The 16,967-nt window shown below is 51.5% G+C and overlaps 2 protein-coding genes across 2 annotated transcripts; both read left to right on the top strand.

Annotated features, from left to right (window-relative positions):
• The first annotated feature begins 1,420 nt into the window (after window positions 1-1,420).
• Window positions 1,421-6,671, top strand: LOC136933056 (neurofilament heavy polypeptide-like). Its single transcript, XM_067228437.1, has 4 exons — window positions 1,421-2,015; window positions 2,668-2,867; window positions 3,375-3,499; window positions 3,692-6,671. Exons 1-4 carry the CDS (start codon window positions 1,421-1,423, stop codon window positions 6,669-6,671), a joined length of 3,900 nt encoding a protein of 1,299 aa, XP_067084538.1.
• Window positions 6,672-11,095: 4,424 nt separating this feature from the next.
• Window positions 11,096-16,357, top strand: LOC136933055 (neurofilament heavy polypeptide-like). Its single transcript, XM_067228436.1, has 5 exons — window positions 11,096-11,840; window positions 12,859-13,058; window positions 13,300-13,424; window positions 14,017-14,237; window positions 14,271-16,357. The coding sequence occupies exons 1-5, from the start codon at window positions 11,096-11,098 to the stop codon at window positions 16,355-16,357; spliced, it is 3,378 nt and encodes a 1,125-aa protein (XP_067084537.1).
• Window positions 16,358-16,967: the final 610 nt, after the last annotated feature.

Below are 16,967 nucleotides of genomic sequence, written 5' to 3'. Positions count from 1 at the left end.
GTCAGTGTGTGTTGTGTGAGTGTAATTCAGAGTATGTCTGTGTTCGTATCTGTGTCAGTGTGTGTGTGTTAAGTAAGTGATTGAGGAGGTGGTAATCAATAGGTGCTGTTGGGACAGAATCTGCCTCCTCACAGCAGGAATATACCCTCTGCTGAGAGGTTGTGTGCATGATGGCTGACTGATAAGAGAGTGTGTGTGTCTAATGAGCAGGCCTGGACTGGTAATCTGACATACCGGGCAAATGCCCGGTGGGTCGACGCACTTGGGGCCGATATGATAGAATATTTTATATATATATAAATCTTTATATTAAAAAGTTTTTTATTTAATACTTAAAATTGGCCAATGACCGGCCCATAAAGCAGGGACAGCGGCCCATTGGTTCATTTTCCATACTGAGACTGGGCTGGCCCAATCACATCTCTTAACTCTTTTGGTGTATTGGTGGGTGGTGTCCGACCGATTGTGGTGGGCTGGTCTGAGCAAAAATGCCAGGGCCATTTTTTGTCCCAGTCCAGCCCTGCTCTTGATCCTCCGTCAATGGGCCAGGAGTGAACCCCAAGTGTGTGTGTGTGTGTGTGTGTGCTTCAGTTCTGTCAGAGGGCCAGGTTTGGGTCCCAGGTGTAACTGAGAGGATAAGCAAACTCACACTGCAGCATTGAATCAGCAGAACATCTTGCTATCTCTCCCTTTGCCCCCCTCACACTCACATACACCACACAAGCTCTCATGATATTTACTGTTAAATATGTCAGGCCATCTCAGGTTAAGAGAGGTTGAGACAGAGACATGGGCTTTCTCCAGCCTCTCTCAGATGTGTCACTCCTGTTAAAGCTGCAGTAGGTAATATTTAAAATAAAATAAAAAATAAAACATGTGAAACAGTGTCCCCAGTTCTCGTATGAAGTTTGCACCTTCCTCAGTTGTTTCCACAAAATAAGCCAAGAAGGGAAAGCCTTCCTCACTTAAATAGACCGACTTGAACAGTATTGCTCGAACACCATTGCCTGGAAAGTGTTGGTCCGCTCCAAAAATGAGAAATTCACAACATTCGCAGAGTAAGCACATAAGCCCAGTCTGTTCCATGCTACCTGTGCTCGTCTGTGGTGACTGGCGTTGAGACACAGTGACGTGAGGCTGAAACTGCTGTCTCTTTAAGGAAAGCGTATTTCAGTGCTGAGTAGTGAGTTTTTCCTCTCCCTCCTATAAAAGCTCAACATCTCCCCTCCTGCTGCATTCACTGTTCCTCCTCCGGACCAGCAAGATGAGTTTTACGGTGGACCACCACTACTATGACCCGGCGTCATACCGCAAGGCTCGGCCAGCCTCCCTCTCCTCTTCCGGCTTCCAATCTCAGCGCCGTCGTACAGTCAGCAGCCACCCGTCCTCTACAGACAGCGTGGATGTCTTTACCGGGGACATGTCGAGAAGGAACGAGAAGGAGGTTCTTCAGACTCTAAACGACCGGTTCGCGGGCTACATTGACAAGGTGCGAAACCTCGAGATGCACAACAAGAACCTGGAGGCCGAAGCGGCAGAGCTGAGGCAGAGCCAGGCTGGACGCGTGTCTGTTGGAGAGCATTACGATCGCGAGCTGGGTGACCTGAGGGGTCTGGTGCAGCAGCTGACCGGAGAGAAAGCTCGTGCGGTCCTGGAGCACGAGCATCTGGAGGAGGACATCCAGAACATGCAGGCTAAACTGGAGGACGAGGCACGCACCCGCGAGGAGATGGTGGCCGCTACTCGGGTCATGAACAAGTATGTGGATGAGTGCGGTCATGCCCGGCTTGAGCTGGACAAGAAGCTTTGTGTACTACAAGAAGAATCCGCCTTCCTGAAGAAGAACCACGACGAGGAGGTTGCAGAACTTCTTGCGCAAATTCAAGGCGCCCAGATGAGCTTTGAGGTTCGAGACACTCTCAAAGCAGACGTTACGAGCGCACTGAGGGAGATTCGCGCACAGCTGGACGGACACGCAACAAAGAGCGCAACACAAGCTGAAGAATGGTTCAAAGGTGAGAACTCTTACTTTCCATACCTTTATTACCACTTGCAGAAAGACCCCTTTACCCGTAATTGCTGCATTTAAACAACGGGTCTCTGTCCATGGTGCTGAACCTATATTGGCATCTCTAGGTTTGCATGTGTCAAGCATATGGTTTTAAAGACGTTTTCCTTACAATAACCCTACACAAGATAGATGTTTGAGAAAGTAAGTATAGAGTTGGCTTAGTTATAGTCTATACTTAAGTATAGAGTTGAGGAAGAGAAGCTAGCTAGCTGAGTCACAATGCTAACAGACAGGCTGACTGGACAGGGTCACCTGTGCTGGTGGTTGTGTGGGCTTGGGGTCCACCGTCACCCTGTGCTCAGGGGAGGTTAGCACCCAGCACTCACAGAGTGAGAATCGAACTCAGGACCTTGGTGTTGCCAAAAGATGCAAAAACGTATGTTTTTGGATGTTAACCTCAGATTGAAAGGCAATGGTATGAAATTGGACCCAGTGACTCCTTGTTGCATCAGAGGGTTAGGTTTGGACTGGGTCCCCATCGTGGGGGTGTGACAGACCCGCCCAGTACCTCCTCTCTCTTCAAACAATGTATCTGGCGACCTCTAACCTCTGTCTCTTCATGCCTTTGACCCCCGTGCTCTCCGTGCCTCCCTCAGTGCGCATGCAGCGTCTGTCGGTGGCGGCGCACGACAACACCGAGGCGATCCGCGGCGCCCAGGAGGAGATCTCCGAGTACCGACGCCAGCTTCAGAGCCGCACCATCGAGCTGGAGACCCTGCAAGGAACCAAGGAGTCTCTGGAGAGGCAGCACATGGACACTGAGGACAGACACAACGGAGATCTCAACTCCATGCAGGCATGAACACACACCACACGCCACGCATGTTAACGTTTTACAATGTATCGCCCCCTAGGGTGGCTACAGTGACACGGCAGTTTATTGTCCTGCAAAACGGGTCCAACACTCATTCCCTACTCTCGTTTTTGTTCTATGCTGGGTGTCCTAATTCACTCCTCCCCCCCCCCCCCCCCCCCCCCCCCACGGTCAATATTTTAACCCTTGTGTTGCCTTCGGGTCACATGACCCAAAGGTTCATAACGAACCATCGTTATGTTTACCCAATTTTACCCAATACAAAAACAAATAAAAATAATTTTCTTTTAACCTTTGCAATGTGGGGGGTCTGAGACAGCCGAACGGTTAAAAGAAAATGCTTCACTTCGTTTTTGTATGTGGTTGTCACAATACGATGGTGGGTCACAATGACTGATGGGTCAGAATGACCCGAAGATAACACAAGGGTTAAAAGCTGCATCTCCTTCATTTTCTGTGGTGTGTGTTTTGCCTTTGTTGATCTTCCAGGAGACTATCCACCAGCTGAGCAATGAGTTGAAGAGCACCAAGTGGGAGATGGCCAGCCAGCTGAGGGGGTACCAGGAGCTGCTCAACGTGAAGATGGCTCTGGACATCGAGATCGCTGCCTACAGGTTGGTCTCGGGCGCGATCAGCTCCAACCAGGATCTAGGCATCGCTCTGTGCTAAGTTCCAGTGATACATAGCTGGTTAAACACACTCCTCTGATCGATCCCTAGAGTGGGGAAGAATTTCATGTTTGATATGAGATTGATGCCGTGCTGTTTCACGTTGACACGTCTACTTCCTGTGTTTGCCTTCCACAGGAAACTGCTGGAAGGCGAGGAAACTCGTTTAGTTTCGGGGATTGGGCCGTACTCCTACCTGACGCTGAAAGGAGAAGAGATGTCCGACACGGTTATCCTGGAGGAGCAGACTGACGAGACTCAGTTGACGGAGGACACAGAAGAGGGGGATGACGAGGAAGAGGCAGGAGAGGACGAGGGAGAGAAGGAGGGAGAAAAGGAGGAAAGAGGTGATGAAGAGGGCGACGAGACCAAAGCAGAAGGAGAGGTTGAGGAAGGAGGTGACGAGACCAAGGAGGAGCAGGCCGAGGGAGCTGAAGAGGAGGAAGAGGGCGGTGACGAGGGGAAGGAAGAGGACGACAAGTCAAAGTCGCCTGAGGAGGCGGCCTCACCTCCATCCAAGTCACCCCACAAGTCTCCAGCAGTCCAATCCCCAGAATCCAAGTCACCTCCATCCAAATCACCTATGCCAAAATCGCCTGCCAAGTCTCCAGCAGTCAAATCACCAGTGGACGAGAGGTCAAAATCCCCAGAATCCAAGTCCCCCGCTGTCAAATCGCCCGAGTCCAAATCTCCAGAGCCCAAGACCCCCGAGCCCAAGTCCCCCGTCACCAAAACTCCGGAACCCAAGACCCCCGAGCTCAAGTCCCCCGCCACCAAATCTCCCCAGCCCAAGACCCCCGAGCCCAAGTCACCCATCGCCAAAACTCCAGAGCCCAAGACCCCCGAGCCCAAGTCACCCATCGCCAAAACTCCAGAATCCAAGACCCCGGAGCCCAAGTCCCCCGCCACCAAATCTCCCCAGCCCAAGACCCCCGAGCTCAAGTCCCCCGCCACCAAATCTCCCCAGCCCAAGACCCCCGAGCTCAAGTCCCCCGCCACCAAATCTCCCCAGCCCAAGACCCCCGAACCCAAGTCCCCCGTCGCCAAAACTCCAGAATCCAAGACCCCCGAGGCCAAGTCCCCCGTCGCCAAAACTCCAGAACCCAAGACCCCGGAGCCCAAGTCCCCTGTCGCCAAAACTCCAGAGTCCAAGACCCCCGAGCTCAAGTCCCCCGTCACCAAAACTCCGGAATCCAAGACCCCTGAGACCAAGTCCCCCGTCGCCAAAACTCCAGAAGCCAAGACCCCGGAGCCCAAGTCCCCCGTCGCCAAAACTCCGGAATCCAAGACCCCCGAGACCAAGTCCCCCGTCGCCAAAACTCCAGAATCCAAGACCCCCGAGGCCAAGTCCCCCGTCGCCAAAACTCCAGAACCCAAGACCCCGGAGCCCAAGTCCCCTGTCGCCAAAACTCCAGAATCCAAGACCCCCGAGCCCAAGTCCCCCGTCGCCAAAACTCCAGAATCCAAGACCCCCGAGGCCAAGTCCCCCGTCGCCAAAACTCCAGAGCCAAAGACCCCCGAGCTCAAGTCCCCCGCCACCAAATCTCCCCAGCCAAAGACCCCCGAGCCCAAGTCCCCCGTCGCCAAAACTCCAGAACACAAGACCCCGGAGCCCAAATCCCCCGTCGCCAAAACTCCAGAGCCCAAGACCCCCGAGCTCAAGTCCCCCGCCACCAAATCCCCCCAGCCCAAGACCCCCGAACCCAAGTCCCCCGTCGCCAAAACTCCAGAATCCAAGACCCCCGAGGCCAAGTCCCCCGTCGCCAAAACTCCAGAACCCAAGACCCCAGAGCCCAAGTCCCCTGTCGCCAAAACTCCAGAATCCAAGACCCCGGAGCCCAAGTCCCCTGTCGCCAAAACTCCAGAATCCAAGACCCCGGAGCCCAAGTCCCCCGTCGCCAAAACTCCAGAATCCAAGACCCCGGAGCCCAAATCCCCCATCGCCAAAACTCCAGAGCCCAAGACCCCCGAGCTCAAGTCCCCCGCCACCGAATCTCCCCAGCCCAAGACCCCCGAGCTCAAGTCCCCCGCCACCAAATCTCCCCAGCCCAAGACCCCCGAGCTCAAGTCCCCCGCCACCAAATCTCCCCAGCCCAAGACCCCGGAGCCCAAGTCCCCCATCGCCAAAACTCCAGAATCCAAGACCCCCGAGCCCAAGTCCCCCATCGCCAAAACTCCAGAATCCAAGACCCCGGAGCCCAAGTCCCCGGTCGCCAAAACTCCAGAATCCAAGACCCCCGAGCCCAAGTCCCCCATCGCCAAAACTCCAGAATCCAAGACGCCGGAGGCCAAGTCCCCCGTCGCCAAAACTCCAGAATCCAAGACCCCCGAGCCCAAGTCCCCCGTCGCCAAAACTCCAGAATCCAAGACCCCGGAGCCCAAGTCCCCCGTCGCCAAAACTCCAGAATCCAAGACCCCCGAGCCCAAGTCCCCCATCGCCAAAACTCCAGAATCCAAGACCCCCGAGCCCAAGTCCCCCATCGCCAAAACTCCAGAATCCAAGACCCCGGAGCCCAAGTCCCCCGGAGCCAAAACTCCAGAATCCAAGACCCCCGAGCCCAAGTCCCCCGTCGCCAAAACTCCAGGGCCCAAGTCCCCTGTTGCCAAATCTCCCCAGCCCAAGACCCCCGAGCCCAAGACCCCAGAGCCCAATTCCCCCGTCACCAAAGACCCCCCAAAGGAGGAGAAGAAAGAGCAAGTGAAGGATGAGGAGAAAGAGAAGCAGGACCCTAAGAGCAAGTCCGAGGACAAGGCCGACAAACCAGACGCGAAGGAGAAGAAGCCAGAGGAGAGCCACAAACCGGCCAAGCCTGAAGAGGACAAGCCCAGCCCCAAGTCCCCGACCAAGAAAGAAGAGGAGAAATCTGCTCCTCCGAAAACAGACGAGCCCCCGACCGAGGTGAAGCCCGCCCCTAAAGTGGCCACGCCTGAGAAGGCGGAGAGCAAGAAAGAGGAGAAGAAACCCGAGGCCAAGAAGGAGGAGAAGAAGGAGGAGAAGGAGGAGAAGAAGCCATCCCCCAAAGCAGCCGACAGCAAGGACGCAGAGAATACAGAGACGATCGAGAAGTGTTCCAGCACAGAGGCCAAGGAGAGCAAGGAGGAGAAGGCCAAGGAGTGAGTCCGAGATGATGCGTTTGGACTCGGGGTTGAGGGCCAATCAGGGGTGGGTGGGGTTGGGGAGCATATCAGCAGCCTTTCATCTCAAGAGCAGGTGTGATCCTTAGCAAATAATACTTGAAATAAATACTTGATGTACCTTGACATGACGCTTCTAATGTTTGACTAGTGAATGCAGAAAGCTGTTAACGCTTCCTTGAATGTGACGACTGCCTGTATATCGTTTTCATAACAAGTGCATTTCAACCAACTCCTTGAGAGTGAGGAGTGTCTAGAGGTACACAATGTCAACAAAAAAAAAGATTGTGTGACAAATAATTTATTACATATGCACTTTATATTTATGAAGAGATCGCTCAAACGTGTTATATTCTATGTATGTAAGTTCTGGATATTTACACTGTTGAATAAAAGTGATATTGCAAGCAATGGAAATAGGGTTTGTCTTCATTGAGAGGAATCATTTCAGTTAGGTTATGTAATCCCAGAACAGTCCACATAAGCAAACAGACATACGCACGCACACACACACACACACTCAACATTACACACACACTCAACATTACACACACACCTGCATGTCTTATATGACTGCCAGTTGGCAGGTGGCCAGCCAGAGCGCCCAGCTGAAGCAGAGCAACTTAAGGAAAACACACAGCATTTATACACAACTGTCAGTTCCAACTGGACATGGTCTGCGACTGCAGTGATACCTGCAGGAGTAGGAAGTGAAGAGATCTAGTGGCAGGGGCGAATCTACTGGGGTGACAACTGCCACCCTAAAAATAGCCTTGCCACCCCAGCTACATCCCCAATTTTGAAAACAAAGAAAAGTTGTGAGTCATCCGACATTTGCAAGAGCAAATTTCTAATATCCCACTGCAAGTGAATGCAGCACTAGATGACTCCAACCACCCTCCCCACTCCGCCGATTCGGACACTTGCGAGAGCGAATTTCTAATATCCGAATGCAAGTAAATGCAGCACGAGACGACTCCACCCTCCCCACACCGCTGACCGAAGTTGCTTTCATTTGAACACAAGGCACAAACTGACCATAGAAGGCTCCAACTCAAGGAAGCAATTGTCAGCACGGACAGCAGACCACACCGGAGGAATAAGCAATTATCTATTAATGACTACGAATAATTAGAGACATTAAGTGCAGGGCTAAAGGAGTTGCAACGTTAGTTTTCCTGTTGAATTGAGGTTAATAACACTAACTCGTGAATGCTTTGGGAAAGCAACAACAAAGATGACCGTGGTAAAGTTGGTTTGAAGTTCGATATTCAACAGATATTGGGACGCCCCGTATTGTGTTATTTTATCCGGGGTTTAGCACTGCTACGACCGTCCGCTTAGCCAATGCTTTTGGCTGCCTAAACAACGCGTATGTTTGGGGCCCATCAACAAATTACAAATGTCAATAGCTTTTCAACATCATGAACTAGGAGCGTCAAAATAATGTTAAACTGTTGGAGATGTATGCATTCATGCTGCACAGCCTTTATTTTGTTCATTTTCATCTCAGGTTATTAAAAATCAATTTTTATTCAAAATAAATCTTCAAACTTCAATAGGTTTTTGGTCATGTGACATACAATCCTCAAATTCATTTCAGAGTTCACTGACTGCATACATGCACTGACTGCAGCATGCACATTGCTCATCACCCAAACCCTAACCCTACCAGTTAACTAGCTTAAACAAACAGCTAAGATAAGTTAAACTAACTCACCTCCCACTTTTTTACTATGGTGTTTATTTTTTATTTATCCGTCATTTATGTGTCTTGTAACGACAAACGTGTTTCGGCAGTCATCCAGACTTTGCGACACTAGATTAAACAGCCCACTACAAGTGAAAAAGCCAGCTATAACTTCGGTACTGTTTACATTTTTCACTTTCCCTCTCTCTGCTGTCAAGAAACCTTCAACAAATTCTGAATCGCACGAATATATTGCCCCTAACGGCCAACTCGTTTTTTACAACTACGATAGCAACTATGATAAATTTCCGTTAGATGGCGCTAGTTGAACACGAGTTTATGAGCAAGCCTACAATTTACCTAAAAGCAAGCCTGGCTGTCAGACACACACACACACACACGAACACACAGCATGGTCCAGTACAAGGCAATGCAAGTCCAGGCTTAATTGTTATGTAGCTGAGTCAGCCATGAGTGTGCCAGGACAGCTCTGTTCCCCTACAAGGTGAATCCCCCTCCTCCACCTCTCCATTTCTCCTCTCCCTCTCTCTATCACACACCTCAATTCTTACCCCCAAAGGGAGCTTCCCTTTCCTTCTCCCTGTCTCCTCTCTTTCCTCTCCTTAGATCTAAATATAACCCTTTCCTCTCCCACCCACTTCCTGTCTAAGTGTTGAACCCATTTACCTGTAGTGTGGTAAATAAATGGAAATGTATTCAGTTGGCTGACACTTTTATTCAAAGCGACGTAAAGCGTAGGGGGATTTGAACTTGCAACATTTGGATCTGCAGTCGAATGCTTTATCACTGAGCTCTACCCAGTACATTCATGATGTACCTGTGAGGAAATGAAGGGCCTGGTAGCAGGTTATTGGGCATGCCTGCTGGTCTGTCAGCTGCTGTATCAAATATCCCAGACTTAGTGGTGAAACTGGTGGCTAAATGTAGTTTTCTTCTATGGATACAGCTGACTGTCTCACTCTACATCTTTCTCTCTCTCCATCTCTCTCTCTCTCAAGGACAGGGTCAGGGTCATCCTGGCAGAAGCCAAGCATCTCTCCACCTGTCACTCACACAGCACCACTGCAGGTTGGTTTCCCAGCCAATCGCAGAAGAGTGTGAATAATGCATTGGGCTTTCTTAGATGCCTATGTGTGTGACAGCATCGCTATAACATCATCATCCTTCATGAGTGTCGGGTGACACAGACGTGAGGGTGGTTCACCTCAGTGACGCTTGAGGGAGGCGTGCGAGTCAGGAAGTAAGGCAGCGAAACGATTGGTGGGATGTACGAGAAGGGGGTGGGTCGGTAGCATGTTGGTGTGAGGTCTCACATCTGTGACCACCCAATCCTTGCTCTTAATCCTTCTAATAACGATGTGTTTGTTTAGCAGACACTTTTATCCGACACGACATATAGAGGGGGTATTGAACCTGCAACCTCTTGCCCTGCAGTCAAACACTCCACCACTGAGCTACACCCAGCCTTTCAACTAACATTGTATAACAGTGAACATGACCTTTTGTCAAGAAGTGGGTATGTTACCTCACTATTCCTGATATAAGGAAGCAGGGATGCATGCAGTACGTTTTTCTCCACCCCTGCCCAGTCATCTCCTCTCTGCTCCACTGGGCTCCTCCTTCCAGATCTGCAGTGTGAACCTGCATGCCCTCCAATCGACTGCCGTGTCCAGGAGTGTGTGTGTTTGTGTCAGTGTGTGTTGTGTGAGTGTGTGTTAAGTAAGTGATTGAGGAGGTGGTAATCAATAGGTGCTGTTGGGACAGAAACTGCCTCCTCACAGCAGGGATATACCCTCTGCTGAGGCAAATGCCCGGTATGCGCCCGGTGGGTCGACGCACTTGGGGCCGATATATTTTATATATATATATATAAAAATCTTTATATAAAGTTTTTTTTTTTTTTATAAACTTAAAATTGGCCAACGACCGGCCCATAAAGCAGGGACAGTGGCCCATTGCTTCATTTTCCATACCGACACTGGGCTGGCCCAATCACTCTTAACTCGGTGTACTGGTGGGTGGTGTCCGACGGATTGTGGTGGGCCGGTCTGAGCCGGTCTTTTGTCCCAGTCCAGCCCTGCTCATGAGCCTCCGTCAATGGGCCAGGAATGAACGCCAAGTGTGTGTGTGTGTGTGCTTCGGTTCTGTCAGAGGGCCAAGTGTGTGTCCAAGGTGTAACTGAGCATAAGCAAACTCACACTGCAGCAGTGAATCAGCAGAACATATTTCTATTTCTCCCTCTGCCCCCCCCACCCCCCTCACACACACATACACCACACAAGCTCTCATGATATTTACTGTTAAATATGTCAGCCCATCTCAGGTTAAGAGAGGTTGAGACTGAGACATGGCCTTTCTCCAGCCACTCGCATGTGTCACTCCTGTTAAAGCTGCAGTAGGTAACATATATATTTTTTAAATACTCGAACACCATTGCCTGGAAAGTGGTTGGCCGCTCCAAAAATTAGAAATTCACAGCATTCGCAGAGTAAGCACATCAGCCCAGTCTGTTCCATGCTACCTGTGCTCGTCTGTGGTGACTGGCGTTGAGAGACCCAGTGACGTGAGGCTGAAACTGCTGTCTCTTTAAGGAAAGCGTGTTTCAGTGCTGAGTAATGAGTTTTTCCTCTCCCTCCTATAAAAGCTCAACATCTCCCCTCCTGCTGCATTCACTGTTCCTCCTCCGGACCAGCAAGATGAGTTTTACGGTGGACCACCACTACTATGACCCGGCGTCATACCGCAAGGCTCGGCCAGCCTCCCTCTCCTCTTCCGGCTTCCAATCTCAGCGCCGTCGTACAGTCAGCAGCCAGCCTACAGACAGCGTGGATGTCTTTACCGGGGACATGTCGAGAAGGAACGAGAAGGAGGTTCTTCAGACTCTAAACGACCGGTTCGCGGGCTACATTGACAAGGTGCGAAACCTTGAGATGCACAACAGGAACCTGGAAGCAGAAGTGGCAGAGCTGAGGCAGAACCAGGCTGGAAGCGCGTCTGTTGGAGAGCATTACGATCGCGAGCTGGGTGATCTGAGGGGTCTGGTGCAGCAGCTGACCGGTGAGAAAGCTCGTGCGGTCCTGGAGCACGAGCATCTGGAGGAGGACATCCAGAACATGCAGGCTAAACTGGAGGACGAGGCACGCACCCGCGAGGAGATGGTGGCCGCTACTCGGGCCATGAACAAGTATGTGGATGAGTGCGGTCATGCCCGGCTCGAGCTGGACAAGAAGCTTTGTGCACTACAAGAAGAGTCCGCCTTCCTGAAGAAGAACCACGACGAGGAGGTTGCAGAACTTCTTGCGCAAATTCAAGGCGCCCAGATGAGCTTTGAGGTTCGAGACACTCTCAAAGCAGACGTCACGAGCGCACTGAGGGAGATTCGCGCACAGCTGGACGGACACGCAACAAAGAGCGCAACACAAGCTGAAGAATGGTTCAAAGGTGAGAACTCTTACTTTCCATACCTTTATTACCACTTGCAGAAAAACCCCTTTACCCATAGTTGCTGCATTTAAACTAACGGGTCTCTGTCCATGGTGCTGAACCTATATTGGCATCTCCAGGTTTGCATTGTGTCAAGCATATGCTTTTAAAGATGTTTTCCTTACAAGAAGCCTACACGAGACAGATGTTTGAGAAATCTTTAATGTTAGCATAGTTCTGTGTTTGTTACATTTGAACACACTACTTTGAAATCAGGTTCTCAAACCTTCCTGCTTGTCAAATCAATGGAACCGTTCCAGCCTGTCTGCCTGTGAGCATGACCCTATGTTCAGGACAGCTCCAGTGTAGCCCTCATACACACTGAGGCGAGTGAGGACAGTCAAGCGGAGGGAGTATGCTAGCTCACAGCCTGCCTGTCATGTTTGAGACAGCTTTTTTTAAACTTGTTTTCTTACTCTCCATGTTGTGATGAGGACTCTTGTGTGAGCCTAACAAACCATCAATAGCATTTCTATTTAAACTATACTTTAATTCCAATGACAGTATACATACTCTATACTTAGTACAGAGTTGACTTAGTTATAGTCTATACTTAAATATAGAGTAGAGGAAAGGAAGCTAACTAGCTGAGTCAGAATGCTGACAGACAGGCTGACTGGACAGGGTCACCTCTGCTGTTGGTTGTGTGGACTTGGGGTCTACTGTCACCCTGTGCTCAGGGGAGGTTAGCACCCAGCCCCCACAGGCCCCAAGCGAGAACCGAACCCAAGGCCTGGGTGTCGCCAAAAGATTCCAAAATTTGGATGTTAACCTCAGATTGAAAGGCAATAGTATGAAATTGGACCCAGTGACTCCTTGCTGCATCAGAGGGTTAGGTTTGGACTGGGTCCCCATCGTGGGGGTGTGACAGACCCGCCCAGTACCTACGTCCTCTCTCTTCAAACTATGTATCTGGCGACCTCTAACCTCTGTCTCTTCTGAACTTTGACCCCCGTGCTCTCCGTTCCTCCCTCAGTGCGTATGCAGCGTCTGTCGGAGGCGGCGCACGACAACACCGAGGCGATCCGCAGCGCCCAGGAGGAAATCTCCGAGTACCGGCGCCAGCTGCAGAGCCGCACCATCGAGCTGGAGACCCTGCGAGGAACCAAGGAGTCTCTGGAGAGGCAGCGCATGGACACTGAGGACAGACACAACGGAGATCTCAACTCCATGCAGGCATGAACACACACACCCCACCCCTGATGCGCACCCACCCTACGGTGGCTACACCGTAGGGTGTTATTGTTGTTAATCAAAGCAAAACGGGTCCGACACTCATTCCCTACCCTCGTTTTTGCTCTACGCTCGGTCTCCTAATTCACTGCCCCCCCCCCCCCCCTCTCACGGTCAATATTTTAAAAGCTGCATTTCTTTAATTGTCTGTGGTGTGTGTGTTTTGCCTTTGTTGATCTTCCAGGAGACTATCCACCAGCTGAGCAATGAGTTGAAGAGCACAAAATGGGAGATGGCCAGCCAGCTGAGGGAGTACCAGGAGCTGCTCAACGTGAAGATGGCTCTGGACATCGAGATCTCTGCCTACAGGTTGGTCTCGAGCGCCGTCAGCTCCAACCAGGATCTAGGCATCGCTCTGTGCTCTGTTCCAGTAATAAATAGTAGAGCTCGACCGATTTATCGGCGGGCCGATATTATCGGCCGATATTAGGCATTTTCCAAACTATCGGTATCAGCATTTATAATGGCCGATTTTTTACTTATTATTATGCCTTCACAATACAAACAAACAAGATCAAAGCTCATAATGGCCGATAAATGAACAGTAAAACATTTAAAATAAATAAATACGAAACACCCTTCAACCATGTTATGAGTGTTGGCGTTGCAGTTTCTGGATTTTTTTATTTTTAATTTTTGTAATATATATCAGCCTATATATCGGAATATCTGATTTTTAAATCACTACATTTTTGTATCGGTCTTAAAAATCCTTTATCGGTCGGGCTCTTATACATAGCTGGTTAAAAACCCTCCTCTGTTCGATCCCTGGAGTGGGGAAGCGAGGGAGGAAGCGACATTGACGACAAACAAAATGCATAATGAATACCATGTTTGATATGAGATTGATGCCGTGCCGTTTCACGTTGACACGTCTACTTCTTGTGTTTGCCTTCCACAGGAAGCTGCTGGAAGGCGAGGAAACTCGTTTCGTTTCGGTGATGAGGCCGTACTCCTACCTGACGCTTAAGGGAGAACAGATGTCCGACACGGTGATCCTGGAGGAGCAGACCGACAAGACTCAGGTGACGGAGGACGCAGAAGAGGGGGATGACGAGGAAGAGGCAGGAGCGGACGAGGGAGAGAAGGAGGGAGAAAAGGAGGAAAGAGGTGATGAAGAGGGTGACGAGCACAAAGAAGCAGGAGACGAAGTAGAGGGTGAGGAAGGAGGTGACGAGACTAAGGAGGAGCAGGTCGAGGGAGCTGAAGAGGAGGAAGAGGGAGGTGACGAGGGGAAGGAAGAGGACGACAAGTCAAAGTCGCCTGAGAAGGCAGCCTCACCTCCATCCAAGTCACCCCCCAAGTCTCCAGCAGTCAAATCCCCAGAATCCAAGTCACCTCCATCCAAATCACCTATGCCAAAATCGCCTGCCAAGTCTCCAGCAGTCAAATCACCAGCGGACGACAAGTCAAAATCCCCAGAATCCAAGTCCCCTGCTGCCAAATCGCCCGAGTCCAAATCTCCGCAGCCCAAGACCCCCGAGCCCAAGACCCCCGAGCCCGAGTCCCCCGCCGCCAAAACTCCGGAGCCCAAGAGCCCGGAGCCCAAGTCCCCCGTCGCCAAAACTCCAGAGCCCAAGACCCCCGAGCCCAAGTCCCCCGTCGCCAAAACTCCGGAGCCCAAGAGCCCGGAGCCCAAGTCCCCCGTCGCCAAAACTCCAGAGCCCAAGAGCCCGGAGCCCAAGTCCCCCGTCGCCAAAACTCCAGAGCCCAAGACCCCCGAGCCCAAGTCCCCCGTCGCCAAAACTCCAGAGCCCAAGAGCCCGGAGCCCAAGTCCCCCGTCGCCAAAACTCCAGAGCCCAAGAGCCCGGAGCCCAAGTCCCCCGTCGCCAAAACTCCAGATCCCAAGTCCCCTGTCGCCAAAACTCCAGAGCCCAAGAGCCCGGAGCCCAAGTCCCCCATTGAAAAATCTCCCCAGCCCAAGACGCTGGAGCTCAAGTCCCCGGAGCCCAAGTCCCCCGCTACAAAATCCCCCGAGCTCAGGACCCCTGAGCCCCGAGCAGAAGGACAGGAAAAAGAGGGTGAGGAAGGAGGTGACGAGACCAAGGAGGAGCAGGTTGAGGGAGCTGAAGAGGAGGAAGAGGGAGGTGACGAGGGGAAGGAAGAGGATGACAAGTCAAAGTCGCCTGAGAAGGTGGCCTCACCTCCATCCAAGTCACCCCCCAAGTCTCCAGCAGTCAAATCCCCAGAATCCAAGTCCCCTAAATCCAAGTCACCTCCATCCAAATCACCTATGCCAAAATCGCCTGCCAAGTCTCCAGCAGTCAAATCACCAGCGGACGACAAGTCAAAATCCCCAGAATCCAAGTCCCCTGCTGCCAAATCGCCCGAGTCCAAATCTCCGCAGCCCAAGACCCCAGAGCCCAAGTCCCCCGTCGCCAAAACTCCAGAGCCCAAGTCCCCCATTACCAAGACCCCAGAGCCCAAGTCCCCCGTCGCCAAAACTCCAGAGCCCAAGACCCCCGAGCCTGAGTCTCCCGTCACCAAAACTCCGGAGCAAAAGACCCCCGAGCCCAAGTCCCCCGCCGCCAAAACTCCGGAGCCCAAGTCCCCCGCTACAAAATCCCCCCAGCCCAAGACCCCCGAGCCCAAGTCCCCTGTCGCCAAAACTCCGGAGCAAAAGACCCCCGAGCCCAAGTCCCCCGCCGCCAAAACTCCGGAGCCCAAGTCCCCCGCTACAAAATCCCCCCAGCCCAAGACCCCCGAGCCCAAGTCCCCTGTCCCCAAAACTCCAGAGCAAAAGACCCCCGAATCCAAGTCCCCGGAGCCCAAGACCCCTGAGCCCGAGTCACCCGTCACCAAAGACCCCCCAAAGGAGAAGAAAGAGCAAGTGAAAGAGGGGGAGAAAGAGAAGCAGGACCCTAAGAGCAAGGCCGAGGACAAGGCCGACAAACCAGACGCGAAGAAGGAGAAGAAGCCAGAGGAGAGCGACAAACCGGCCAAGCCTGAAGAGGACAAGCCCAGCCCCCCCAAGTCCCCGGCCAAAGCCAAGAAAGAAGAGGAGATATCTGCTCCTCCGAAAACAGACGAGCCCCCGACCGAGGTGAAGCCCGCCCCTAAAGCGGCCACGCCCGAGAAGGCGGAGAGCAAGAAAGAGGACAAGAAACCTGAGGCCAAGAAGGAGGAGAAGAAGCCATCCCCCAAAGCGGCCGACTGCAAGGACACAGGGAATACGGAGACGATCGAGAAGTGTTCCAGCACAGAGGCCAAGGAGAGCAAGGAGGAGAAGGCCAAGGAGTGAGTCGGAGATGATGCATTTGGACTCAGGGTTGAGGGCCAATCAGGGGTGGGTGGGAGCATATCAGCAGCCTTTTATCTGAAGAGCAGGTGGGCCAAAACCAAGCAGGGTGACAATCCTGTGCATAAGCAATAGTGAGTCTTAGCAAATAAACCTTGGATACTTGATGTACCTTGACATGACGCTTCTAATGTTTGACTAGTGAATGCAGAAAGCTGTTAAAACTCTTCCCTGAATGTGCCTCTAAATCGTTCTCATAACAAGTGCATTTCAACTCCTTGTGAGTGAGGAGGAGTGTGTAGAGGTAAACAATGTCAAAAGAAAACAATAGATTGTGTGACTAAATAATATATGACATATATATATTTAAGAAGAGATAGATCAAACGTGTTATATTCTATGTATGTAAGTTCTGGATATTTACACTGTTGAATAAAAGTGATATTGCAGGCAATGGAAATAGGGTTTGTCTTAATTGAGAGGAATCATTTCAGGTAGGTTATGTAATCCCAGAACAGTCTACAGAAGCAAACAGACATACGCGCACACACACTCAACATTACACACACACACTCAACATTACACACACACACCTGCATGTCTTGTATGATTG

This window comes from Osmerus mordax, chromosome 24, assembly GCF_038355195.1.
Source record: "Osmerus mordax isolate fOsmMor3 chromosome 24, fOsmMor3.pri, whole genome shotgun sequence".
Taxonomy (NCBI): Eukaryota; Metazoa; Chordata; class Actinopteri; order Osmeriformes; family Osmeridae; genus Osmerus; species Osmerus mordax.
The sequence above is the reverse complement of the archived record's forward strand: the minus strand, read 5'-3'. Positions and strand labels throughout refer to the sequence as shown.

Coding starts and splice junctions, on each gene's coding strand:
- LOC136933056 (XM_067228437.1), top strand. CDS start 1,421: ATGTCGAGAAGGAACGAGAAGGAGGTTCTTCAGACTCTAAACGACCGG. Junction 2,868..3,374: donor GAGATCTCAACTCCATGCAG/GCATGAACACAC, acceptor TTGATCTTCCAG/GAGACTATCCACCAGCTGAG. Junction 3,500..3,691: donor ATCGAGATCGCTGCCTACAG/GTTGGTCTCGGG, acceptor TGCCTTCCACAG/GAAACTGCTGGAAGGCGAGG.
- LOC136933055 (XM_067228436.1), top strand. CDS start 11,096: ATGAGTTTTACGGTGGACCACCACTACTATGACCCGGCGTCATACCGC. Junction 11,841..12,858: donor AGCTGAAGAATGGTTCAAAG/GTGAGAACTCTT, acceptor TTCCTCCCTCAG/TGCGTATGCAGCGTCTGTCG. Junction 14,238..14,270: donor GGAAAGAGGTGATGAAGAGG/GTGACGAGCACA, acceptor GAGACGAAGTAG/AGGGTGAGGAAGGAGGTGAC.